At 52.0% G+C, this 12,998-nt stretch overlaps 1 protein-coding gene across 2 annotated transcripts in view; it reads left to right on the top strand.

Moving 5' to 3' along the window:
• Positions 1-12,998, top strand: part of FCHO2 (FCH and mu domain containing endocytic adaptor 2) — a 1,161,485-nt gene that overhangs the window by 804,722 nt on the left and 343,765 nt on the right. For both annotated transcript variants that reach the window (XM_086960798.1, XM_086960797.1), the window contains exon 17: positions 11,572-11,681. In XM_086960798.1, coding sequence (XP_086816924.1) covers positions 11,572-11,681 — 110 coding nt within the window. The remainder of the gene's footprint in view (positions 1-11,571; positions 11,682-12,998) is intronic.

The raw sequence follows: 12,998 nt of genomic DNA, 5'->3' as shown, positions 1-12,998 counted from the left end.
AGTTGTTTCACTACCCGACAGAACCAATTTTTTCTTTAATCATAATTTACCCAGGTTCTGAGGGACACAGGGTCAACCCCAGTTTTCTTGAAATTGCCACCGGTATACAGCACTCAACCTCCGTCGACTTAATGGAGTGATTTGGAGATGCAACACGCTCCGTGAAGACGCAGTAGTGGTGTCGCTTTCGACACTCTCGAATGGCCATATATGATAACGGTGCTTCACAAAATGAGCTTTGGACCCAGTTTTATCTCGTGGGTGTGCCTCCTTTACTCGGAGCCCTTGGCCCAGGTGGTCGTTAACAATAAAGTCTCAGAGGCCTTCACCCTGGAGAGGGGAACTCGCCAGGGATGCCCGCTCTCACCTCTTCTGTTTGCCTTGTCCCTAGAGCCCCTCGCTGCCGGGATTAGGCAGGGCATGTCCCGAAAAGGGCTTCGGTGGGAGGACTGTTGGGAGGACAGGATCTCGCTATACGCTTATGACAACCTCCTTTACCTCTCAGGACCCCGGAGGTCCCTAATTGTAGCACTTGACATCTTCACTAACTTCGGTAGGAACTCCGGGTACAGTATCAACTGGAGTAAATCGCTCCTTTACGTCCTCCACAGTAGCCCCCCGGAGCTTCCTAAAGATTGTCCCATTACAGTTGTCACGGAAGGTTTTAAATACCTAGGCATCTTTATTTCCAAAGACAAGACCGCCATGTACGAGAGGAACCTCCTCCCGCTCCTTCAGCGGCTTAAACGTGACTTCGCTGTTTGGCAAAAGCTCCCAGTGTCCCTGCTGGGCCGGGTGGCACTTTTTAAAATGATGGCGCTACCGAGATTCCTCTACGCCTCGCAGAATTATCCTGATCTTGTACCGCAGTCGTACTTTGCAGCTGTAGAGGCGGCACAAAGAGATCTTCTATGGTCCGGCACGCCCAGGATAGCCTTGCAAAAACTAACACTAGGATGGTTCGAAGGGGGGATAGCACTCCCCGACATTCGTAAGTATTATTGGGCTGCACACCTCTCGGCCATTAATCAAGGCACCTACTGTGACGGCAATGACCCAGGGTACGGAATGGACAGGTGGCTCCTCCCAGGTGGGAATTTTGGAGCAGCACTTTACTCGAAGCCCAACAGGTACGAACTCACCGGGCCGACTCAACACTCAGTACAACTTTAGCATATTGTCTAACGGAAAATGGGCTAGCTTAATACCATCACAATGGCCACTCCACTCTTGGCCTCTGAGCCGTTGGGCAGCCTGGGTCGCACCAAGGGGTTCCGAAATTGGGACCTTATGGGTATTTCCCAGGTTAAAGATCTCTGAGGCTCTGGCGGGGTCAAATCCTTCGCCTCATTACAAAACACCTATGAACTCGCACAAACAGAGTATTTCCGATACCTGCAGGTCAGACACTCCCTTCAGAAGAATATCCCACACGGTACCACTGACAGACTGACTGAAATATTTGTAGAGCGCACGAATGCCACGCCCCCCCAACCCTCCCCCCTGGAGGATAGGCTGCAGGAACACGCAATCTCCCTCACATATAAAAAACTGATTAACAACCTTCCAGACTTACTTCTAGCCCTCAAAGGGAAGTGGGAGGCGGATGGGTTAGAGATTGATGAGGAGGAGTGTGCTTGCCTACCCTAAGGAGGTGGCTATATCATCCAGACTAAAGCTCATCCAACTCAAAATACTGCATTGTGTATATATTTCCTGCACCAGGTTGAAACGGATGGGTAGAAGAGAGGAGGATCGGTGTAGGAGGGGGTGTGGAATGATTGGTACCTTTTTTCATATGGTTTGGGAGTGCCCAGTACTGCAGGACTACTGGATAAGAGTGACATACTGCATGCAGGAAGTGTGGGGGGTGGAGCTGCGTCCTGAAGCGAAAAGATGCCTATTGAACATTTGGGAGCCAACAGACCTATCAGCGGAGGGAAAGCTCTGGGTAATGCTGGGACAGATAGTAGCAAAACGCAACATTGCAAGACTTTGGGGGGCAGTCACGCCTCCAAAAATCACCACGTCGAAAAAGGACATGGATTGGTGCATGCTCCAAGAAAAAACTGTGTACACGGCACGAGGGTGCCCTCAAAAATGGTGGGCGGTGTGGTCTAGTTGAAACGACTACAGAGGCAACATCTGTGAACCCCCTCAGCCCAGGAGTACAGTACATGAGGTAGAAGTGTAAATTGTTAACTGCTTTACTGTATATTTGCCATGATCATGATGACATGCTGTGAACTCTGTATTGTATCTGGTGCATCTAAGTGACTCGTGTGCGACTGTGTTGACCGCTAACTGGTCTTTAAGCCTTTCATAAAAAGAATTGTAAAAAAAATGTACAAAAAAGACAGCATTCGGTTAGCATTCAGGCAATGATGACCACAGGAAGATGTTGCCCAAGGAGAGCTCCAGGGTTCCTCAGTAGAACCCGAGGTGTCATAGATACCAAATAAAGATCCATAAAAAATAACTTCCAAGTTGCTTGCAGGACCCGTGCAAATCGCTCTTCCCTGGGTTCGTAGGAAAGTCTGCAGTTAGTCACTTTTCATAAGTGAGTCCATTTGTTTTTTGCACCAGTCACTTGCACCAGTCACTTACACCTTGACGGTATCTTTTTGCCATTTTCACCGACTTGCGTAAGACTACACATGCGCCATGCATAGCAATGTTTTTGTTTGACAGGGATGTGGAAATACAATTTAATGACAATAGGTGATGATAGTGAACTTTCGAAAGTTTAAATGTGATGCACATATTTCATTCACTATATGTGTCGACTCCTGGGAAGTGTAGGTAGGGAAAAAACACGGGTGCGCTCAGTGCAACTGATCCTGCTTTAGATGTTCCTCTTTGCATATAAGTAGTCCTATATTATTCATGTTCTAGCAAGGAATATCTTAACACTCAACATTCTGCAGAACACCGCATGCCAGACGTAGGAGAAAGCCTAAGGAGATGATGAATTTGCATATAATGATTCTGATGCAACTCGGTCGCAGTCCGTGGTCATGCTCTGGGCCCTGGATCCCGCCCTCCTGGCATTTAGGTGGACCCCACCCAGAAGAGCAATCCCCTCGGTGCTACTTGAGATAGAAGGGTAAGAGGCTGTGCTGGACTCGGCGCTATGACTTGTGGGCTGTACATTAAGACAAGAACCGTAAAATGCAAGTTAAACAGGCGGTTTAAACAGGCGATGTCACACTTCAGAGATGTTTCAAGGCTTTATAAGTAGCAGAACGTTTGGAAGGTACCATGAACAGAGTCTGCTTTTTGGCAGGCTCTGCCTCAGATATGTTGATGTTTGTTTGTGTGGGCTGTGCGGAAGCATTTGCGAAGACCCAGAGGACGCCTTGTATTAAAAGCCCTCCGGATGAATATATTAATTATTGCGGCTGTCGCTTGTGTGAGTGAAATAAGTGTGAGTGTACCGTGCGCTTAGGGGACCCCTGGAGCTCGGGGGCCCCCGCACCGCGGGGGCCTTTGGTTCACTCAATAACTTACTTAGGTATAGTATATACAGAGCCAGCTTCCTACCCCGCTCATATGGGCACATTACAGGTTCATTGTCTCTCTTTAGTACTTAAAGCATATTCTTCCTAAATGGATATCAAGTAGAGGCAGTTGAAGTCAAGGATTCCTCTTCTCCTCTTTAATCTCTTGATATAAGCATGTATTTAGATCATTCACGTCATCCATATGTATTGACCTGGGAATTAAGTGAAGAGCACCCTACCGATTGCTACATCAGCCCAATTGTCTAAATCCTTTACATTGTATATGTATTGTGCATGAATTTTGTAAATGACATTGTGTTGAATTTCTTGAACTCCTCCACAGGTGTTCAGTTTATATTCTAGCATATCTATCACTATTGGTACATGCATGGTTGATCGACATATGGACCGTGAACTCCCAAGGTCTTGTGTTTAATAATCGCTGTCATATTTTGTACTGAGTTGTGTTTCAGTCTTTACCATATTAGTTACATTAGGCTTTTCTTTAGGGGGGTACACAGAGTGCCATAAATGTTTGTAAAATTCTGGGTCTACCAGCTCCAAATACTATGTTATCCAGACATTTTTCCTTCTAGGCATCAAGTGACTTTAGGTCTATAATGGTTACGTATGATATTTTGGTTACCAGTCATGTGCAAGAGGCTGTTTTTATAATTGAGGGGGGCCCATGCTCATCTGTTTTTGATGAAACCAAACTGTTTCTTGAAAGATATTTTCCAATGATGTTCTTATACAGTGAATGCATGATAAATAAGAAGGACCCAGATGCCTGTGGATTTTCCCTTAGAGCATCAAATGCTTCCAGTTGCTTACCTGTTTATAAACAAAATCTAAAACCATTTTATAGTCTTTTTTGTTATACCTAGTGGACCTAACATTTCATGGATGATTCGGTAATTCAAAAAAGAGATTTCAACCACAGCCAAAGAGTCCTTATTGGAATGAACCCTTATTTCAATATCATACTTTGTTGTGGGTGACGGGGCGTGGCTTGGACGCCGATCGGGATGGCGGCGTGAGCTCGCAGCTCCGCGCGGAATCCCGCTAATTCTCCTGTTTTTCGGGACCCTAGGCGACCCGGAGACGACGCTCCTGCCCTCTGAAGTGTAAGGGGACAGCTGGGCGTAATCGGAAAGTCGCTGGGGGACTGCTGGCCCCGAGGAGATCGAGAGAGGAGGCGGCCGAGGTGTAGCCCAGGGTGTGAAGAAAATGGCGGCGAGGAGGTCGGACGGTCCCGAACTTCAGCTCTGAGCCCGGTTGTCGCCAAGTAGCAAGGGACCCTGCACCCGGCTGCCCGACACACTAGGATTGGCGGGGCGATGCCCTGAGACCAGGGGACGCTGACCCGATTCACCCAGAAGTTCGGGGGCCCTCGTCGGCCACCGCCCTAGGACTCATACTTCCCCCCGCAGGCCAAGGGGGTGACGGAACGGAGCTCGTCCGCCTGGCCATTGTTCCTGCGAACGTCGTCGGGGACATAGCACTGCCCGGTGCCCGGTGGCCGGCACGGACCCACGGGCGTACTCGCAGAACGGGTGGCCGGACTTGTGACGCAGCGCCCTGACATGGCGGCGATCGGAGGGCTGATGCCCGGGAGCCGCGAGGGGGACTCGGCGACATCGACTCGGCTGAGTGAGAGTCCCTCCACGGAGCTTGACCAGGAACAGCGGCTGAACCGGCGTTTGGATGCCATCCTTGAGGCGATCACCTCCACGAAGGAGGCATTGCACAATGACATTGCCCAAGTGGCCACGGGCCTGGGGCTGCTACGCGCGGATCACGCGAAGCTGGCGGATCGGGTCAAGGATCATGACCAACTGTTGCTGGACCTGAAGCCATCGGTGGTGACCGCGGAGCACAGGATCACAGACATTTTGGCCCGACTGGGCACACTGGAGCGGAGGGCGGAGGATGCCGAAGGCCGCAATAGGCGGAACAACGTGCGGGTCGTAGGCCTGCCGGAACGGATTGAGGGGGAGGATGCGGTAGCCTACATGGAGAACTGGTTCCGCACTGTGGTGGCGCCGGAGGGGCTTACTCCATTTTTCACTCTGGAGCGAGCCCACCGGGTGCCCGCTTGCCCGCCAGGGCTTGGCCGCCCCCCCCGACCGATGGTGGTGCGGCTCCTCCACTACAAGGACCGAGATCTCCTCATCCAGCGGGCCAGGATGTCGGGCCCTTATGAGGTGGAGAACAGCAAGGTAACGATCTTCCCGGACTATACGCAGGCGGTCCAGAAGGACAGGGCATCGTTCCTTGCTGTGAAGAAGGAGCTCAGGGAGGAAGGCATCCAGTACTCCTTGCTCTACCCGGCCAAGCTGCGGATTATCATGGATGGCACCACGCACTTTTTCCAGACTCCGGACCAAGTTTGGCAATGGCTTGAGTCGTACAGAGCGGGGACGGACAGATCACACCAAAGTCGGCGAGACCAACCCAAGCAGCCCCGGGTGCGGCAGTCACAACGCATCAGATCCCGCAACAGGCGCCAGCGGGAGAAACGGGAGGCTCAAATGGCGGCGGAGAAGAGGGATGCGCTCGCAGCGACGGCGGCCATTACAGGGTCGCAACAGAACAGCGAACGGGCCGAAACGGACTCGGGAGGGGAAGGCAGCCGAACAGGAGAGGAACTTTCGGAGGCGGAGAGCCAGAAGGGGCCGATAGTAACCCCACAGACTTCGGAGGTTATTTTCTGCGGCTGAGATTGAACTGGGACTAGATCGGGACTTCATGGTAGGGTGTTATCCTGTTGCTGGGGGGCGGGTTGCCGGGAGGGGGAGCTGTGTGTTTTGGAGGGGATGAAGTGCGGGACGCGGGCTCTGCTAGCTGGGGTCGGCGGCGACTCACCCCCCTTAGGCCCTTAAGGTCGACTGTGGTGGAGACCACAGGGTAAGTGTGTGAGGAGTTGGATCAAGGTTTGGATGGGGGCGGCCATTGGGTTCGTGTGCTCTGTCCTGGGGAGTGGGGTTTGGGGAATGTTTCAGTTTTGGGACCGTTTGGGGGGGGCAACTGCATTGGGGGGGCCATGGACCGTTGTTATTTGATTCGGACTGTACGGAGTTGGAATGGGGACATTACCTAACTTGAAATGCCTAACGTGGAATGTCCGGGGGCTGCGGACTATGGTGAAACGTCACAAAGTACATGCATACCTGGTACGCAGGGGGGTTCAGATTGCTATGCTCCAGGAGACTCATCTCACCAAAAAAGAGTGCGCTGCCTTGCAGAAAAGATGGCGGGGCCAGGTCTTTGGCACCACTTACTCAGCGTATGCCAGGGGGGTCTTGATCTGGGTGAGGGCGGGGGTACCCTTCCAGGTGCTGAATCAGGCAGTAGATCCGGATGGCAGGTTTGTAGCAGTGGAGGGGAGGTTGTATGGACGGGATGTGGTTTTCTGTTGTGTTTATGCACCGAACACTGACCAAGGCCGATACTTTGATGGCCTCTCGGGGTCCTTGGCCTCCTTCCTGGCGGGTCCGATAGTGCTAGGGGGGGACTTTAACTCGATTACTGATGTTGCTCTGGATAGGTCCCATCCCCCCCTAGTAGACTCTCCTGTGCGCAGGCTGGCCGCGCACAGGAAGGACTGGCAAGAACGATGGGGGTTGCTGGATGTCTGGCGGGAGAGGCACAGGGGAACCAGGGACTATTCCTTTTATTCCGCTCTCCATGATCTACATGTCAGGATCGATTCGGTGCTTTGCGGGGGATCCTTAGCCCCGTTGATTACCCATGCGGAGTACCTGGCTAGGACTATATCCGATCATAACCCCCTATTGGTGCATATTCAGTGGCAGAGGGAGCGCTCAGTGATACCAACATGGCGGCTTCGGCCGGAGACGCTGGAGGATTCTGTGTTTGACGATGCGATCCGGCAAGGCATTGATAGTTATTTCGGTGTGAATGAAGGCACGGCTGCGAGTAGATCTACTGAATGGGATGCAATGAAAGTGGTGGTGAGAGGGGTGTGTTTGGGCAGGTTCTCGAATGCTCGTACGACTGTGCTGAATGACCTAATGAAAGCGGAGGAAGCTTTGAGGGACTTGGAGCGCCGCAGGCCGACTAGGCCAGGTCTACAGGCCCAGTTGTTGGAGGCGAAGGAAGTGGTAGCCGCGGAGACGGAACGTTTGAGATGTTACGACTATAGGCAGTACATTATCAGGGCACACGCAGAAAGGGACAAGGTGGGTACCCTCTTGGCCAGACTAGCTAACCCGGAACTTAGGGGCTGCCCGATCCTCAGCATTAATAATGCGCAGGGAGAGATGGTGTACTCCCAGGCAGCTATATTGGACCGCTTCAGGGGATATTATGAGGAATTGTACCGGAGTCAGCTGGGGGTGGGGGTTCAGGACATCGCGGAGTACCTGGGGGAGAGGCCGCTTCCGGTCCTGGACGAGGAGGACGCGAAGGAACTGGGTAGCCCGATCACGCTTACGGAAATTCGGGTGGCCATTAAACATATGGCCCGTAACAAGACGCCCGGGGTGGACGGACTGCCAATCGAGTTCTATCAACACTATGCGGACAGTCTGGCGCCCAGGCTGCTGGTGGTGTACACGGAAGCCTTCGAGAAGGGGGCATTGCCTGGCTCCATGCGGGAGGCCTTGATAGTACCGCTCCTCAAGCCTGGCCGGGATGCCGCGGACGTGAGGTCTTATCGCCCGCTATCCATGCTGACGGTGGACTATAAGATCCTGAGTCGCATCCTGGCCACCAGACTGGCTCCGCATATGACGGGCCTGGTGCACAGGGACCAGGCCGGGTTTATACCCACGAGGAGCACGGCGATGAATATCCGCCGCCTGGTGGGAATAATGGACGCCATCTTGGATGGGGAGGGAGTGCCGGCGGTTCTGTCTGTGGACATCGAGAAGGCCTTCGATAGCTTGGAATGGCCTTTCCTGGATGGAGTGCTGGAGAGGTTCGGCATGGGTGACGGGTTTCGAAGGTGGACGAGGGTCTTATATACCTCGGCGACGGCGAGGGTACGATTGGGCGGCATGGTGTCTGCAGCGTACCCGGTGGGCAGGGGAACACGACAGGGATGCTCTCTCTCCCCTCTGTTGTTTGCCCTGGCGATGGAACCCTTGGCGGTCCATGCGAGGTCAGGCGACCGATACGCGGGGATAGTGAGTGATGGGCAATGGCATTATATATCGCTCTATGCGGATGACTTGCTCCTGTACCTAGCTGACACCTCGGGGGCATTGGTTGGAGCGATGGATCTGTTGTCTGAGTTCGGCCGGCTGTCGGGCCTTAAGGTCAATTGGGCGAAGACTTGCGTGTTCCCGCTGAGAGCGGGATCGCCAGCCCCTAGCAGCGATTTGGGTGTGGTATGGGAACCCTCTTGCATCACCTACTTGGGTGTCCGCATTTACCACTCGGCTGCTGACCTTTTGGAGGGTAACATTGGCCGCTGTGTCCGGGCGCTGCGGGGCAGCTTGTCTTTCTGGTCAACCCTCCCGCTGACAGTCCTAGGCAGGATAGCACTGTTGAAAATGGTGGCGCTCCCCCGCTTCCTCTATTATTTTCGAACGCTGCCTGTCTGGATTCCCCAGGGGGTGTTTAGGGAACTGCGGTCAATGATAACTGGCTTTCTGTGGGGGCATGGCCGCCGCAGAATAGCCCTGAGCACGCTACTTCGCCCCAAGCTGGAAGGGGGCATGGCCGTGCCCGACCTAGAGCTGTATTATCTGGCGGCGCAGTTGCAGGTCCTTACGCAGAACGTAGCCAGGGTGTTCCGGGGACCGGAGGAGGACCGGGATCGGGGGATACAGCGCCACGTGCTGTCATACATCATCATGCAGCAGCGGCTCGAGCTACGGGCCCTCACCATAGAAGAGCGGACGCTCCGGCTGTGCTGGCAGAGGAGCCTTCGGAGAGCGAGGGCATCGCGGCCTTATGCCCCGGAGATCCCGATCGGGATGTTGACGGCGTTGCCGCACGGAGGAGATTGGTCCCCGTTGTCGGATTGGGAGGAGGCGGGGTTGCAGGTGGTGGGCGACTTGTACATAGATGGGGCTCTGGCGCCGTTCGAAGTGCTCCGGGACCAGTTCGGACTGCCTGAGGGGGGCTTTCTCCTACATGCGGCAGTTGTGGCTGCCGTACAAAAGCACTGGAGAGAGGGGCTCTCGGAACCCGCGACGACTATGACGTGCCAATATGTGGTAATGGCGGCTGGTACATTCAAGGCTGTGACGTGCCTCCATAATAGGATGCTGAACGAAGGGTTGGAACCACTCCACGGGCTCAAAGCTAAATGGGAGGTGAGCGTTGGCCGGCCCATACCGGATACGGCATGGGGCCATATCCTGCGACGCACGTGGAAGGGCACTAGGAACGCGCGCTTTCAGCAGGTCCATTTCTATGTGCTCCATAGGGCCTATTTAACTCCTGAGAAACTACAGCGGCACTTTCGGGTGCCGGATGCCTGTTGCCCCCGGTGTTCGTCCCTGGGGGCGGACATGGACCATTTGTTTTGGGGGTGCCCGCAACTGGGGACCTATTGGGCGGAGGTAGGGGAACTCCTGAATGAAGTGACTGACAGGGAGGTAGAATTTGACATGGCAGCGTGCCTATTGCTCTGGTTCCCGCATACTAAGCACACCAAGGTGACAAGTAAATTCATAGACCTGGGTCTGATATTGGCACAGAGGGAAATATCGTGGCACTGGAAGTCCAGGGGAGGTCCCTCACTGCGTAGATGGAAGAATGAGTTGCTGCGGTGGTCTGACTGCGAGAGTGTGCTCCGGATGAAGCAAGCAGTAAAGTTGGGGAATGAGAAGGTACTGGATGCGGCGCGAGCATGGGAGTTAGTGGTACAGGCTTTGCGTGATTCTTTGGTTGAGGATGAGGAAGGCGAGAACTAAGCCGCTGGACGCCGCGGGGCGAACACAGAAGTATGGTACTACGCACTGTAGTGGACCCATCCAATTCGATAGGGCGAAGCACACACCTTAGCAGTTGCCAGGGGAGGGGGGGCGTTGGGGGGGGTTGGTAATAGGGGGTTTGGGGAGGGCCGGAAGCCATTGGAGGGTTGCTTGTTAGGGCCTTGGACCTACTGGGACGGTGGGCACTGAGTGGAGGGCAGACCGACTGGGTGGAACGGCCAGGTGCGCAGGCCCATATAGTTTAGGGCAGGCCCTGTAAGGGCGATATCGTTGATTATCACGGAGATGGCTGATGGGACTGTTGTTGTGGGTGGGGGGGTAAAAGCAGATACACAAAACGACCTTCCGCCAGGGTCCCAATGGGACGTGCACTGTGATGTGTTCCTTTTGGCGATGTGATATGCCGCCCGGCCTCCGGGATGCGGGCTGAATAGCTGTGTACAACTGTGAACTATCATCGGACGGGGGGAGCCCACAAGTGCACTGGCTGTTTAATTGTATCCTGTGGTTTGTAACTCTGCAATAAAAATATATTTAAAAAAAAAAAAAAAAATACTTTGTTGTGGGTGACACTAAAGCCTTCTATGCATCACTTCAAACAGCAATTGTATGGATGCTCCTAAATGACAGACATATACAGTAAAGTAATTATATTGTACTCTAGAAATCCCTGCTGCCATCTTTCTACTGGACAGTAAGTGCAATAGCATGAAAACACAAGTGCAGCAACCTTTATGGAAATTATTTATGTCTGTGCAAGGAGCCCAGTTTTTTAAATACTGTATGAAACACTGCAGTCTCAATGATAATGTCTAAATACCATGACAAAGATGTTTGAGAATAGCACACTAGCATTAAATGTAAAGAGACAATTTCTTGTTTCTTAGAGATAGGCATTCTATTGTGAAAGTCCTGTAGTGTTGCTCAGACTGCACCCTGTTGTGCTCCACCGATCGTTTAAATGTAATATGAAAGTCACAAAATGATTTTAGAACAGTATTTCCTTTCAAGCTTAATTAAAAGCATACTCTGTGCTTCTTATTCCACCTGCTTGACTAAAAACAAATTGTGTGCGATCTAAAGACAATTTAAAGCGAGTTACATATGTGAGTTTTATATAACATTTAATATTACGTTTACGTATCTCTTCACAGCTATCCCTAGGCCCACGACCCCTCTTTCTGTGAACTGCATTGGACCACCTCCAAGGCCTTCCTCAAGACCAAAGCTTTCTGCTGGAAAACTCAGTGGGATCAATGAAATAGTAGGCATTTTACTTTACTTTATTTCATTTATTTAGATGGCAGCGACTGAGGTTCTCAGGTCACAGGTTAAGTTGATTTCTACAAAAACTTTGAATTTGCACATCATTTCCTAAAGTTAACACATTTCAAGTACAGTCGTTCCTGGAATGTTTCACACAGATTTCTCAAGTGTCGAAAAAGTTTTATTGGAGACTGTGGGCAAGAGGTACCGGTTGCATTGTAATTCCCCTAGGGACATTTTGGTGAAGGTTTTGGCCAATAGCCATGAATATGTAATATTCTGATATTAAATCCAACGCTTTTTTGAGGTAAAAAAAATGGATAAGTGTTGTGTATGCTAATATTAAGGTTAAAAAATGAATGAGTGTTGAGTCTGCTGATATTTAGGAACATCAACATTCTAAATCAAACTTAGGACATTTTTAATCCATCAATTTTTTTTGAGGGGGGTATTTTGTGTTCATCATGGCAAAATCAATGCCTGAGCCATGAGAGGGCTCGGTGGAGGCACCTCTAACTTAAGTAGATTAGTAGCACTCACCAAAGAGCTGAAAATTCTATTTCTCTCTGAAGAATAACTATAAAATGTATCCACAGGGGCGACAAAGCAATATGTATATTTTCCAATTCCTGACATACTCCAAACTTTGACACTAAACATACAAGTTTCTGTATCTTTAAGAAACAGGTTAGTGTTAGATTCCTTACCGTAGAATATCCCCAGGCGTCAGACTGGATCCGGAAAGTTTTCGTCAGCAGTACCCCTGCGCATCGCTAGGCGTCGTCTGCGGCTCCGCATCCGTCGTCGGCGTCGTGATCGCCGGGATGATGTCAACGGAGTACTTAGACGCCGCCCTCACGCGCTGACTTCAGTTCTTCTTTATTCCGCACCAGCAAGCGCAGATCCAGGAAGAGCAGTTCTCCAGTCAATTTTTGACTACGTTTTTGATCCCTTTTGATCACTTTTCGAGTCGACCCTCGTCTCGCCGTGCCGCTATGGATGCATGGTTTTAAGCCTTGCGAGGACTGTCACCGCCTGATGTTGGTGACAGACCCCCACCGTCAGTGCCTTTATTGCCTCGGGCCGACCATGATGACAAGTCATGCCCCGACTGCCGGGCTTTGACCTCGAAGGCTAGACGGGAGCTGCTCGAGCTGCGGCAGTCGGCTCCGCGCCACTCGAAGTCCCGGTCGAGGAGGAAGTCGAGGGACCGGTTGCGGAGCTGCAGTCATCGCCGCTCGACGAGCCACCACCACTCGGGCTCAAAGTTCTCAGGTAAGTCAGGCACTTGAAAAAGAAGTCAAAGAGGCGTCAT

Source organism: Lissotriton vulgaris, chromosome 3_1 (genome assembly GCF_964263255.1).
Source record: "Lissotriton vulgaris chromosome 3_1, aLisVul1.2, whole genome shotgun sequence".
Lineage (NCBI taxonomy): Eukaryota > Metazoa > Chordata > Amphibia > Caudata > Salamandridae > Lissotriton > Lissotriton vulgaris.
The sequence above is the reverse complement of the archived record's forward strand: the minus strand, read 5'-3'. Positions and strand labels throughout refer to the sequence as shown.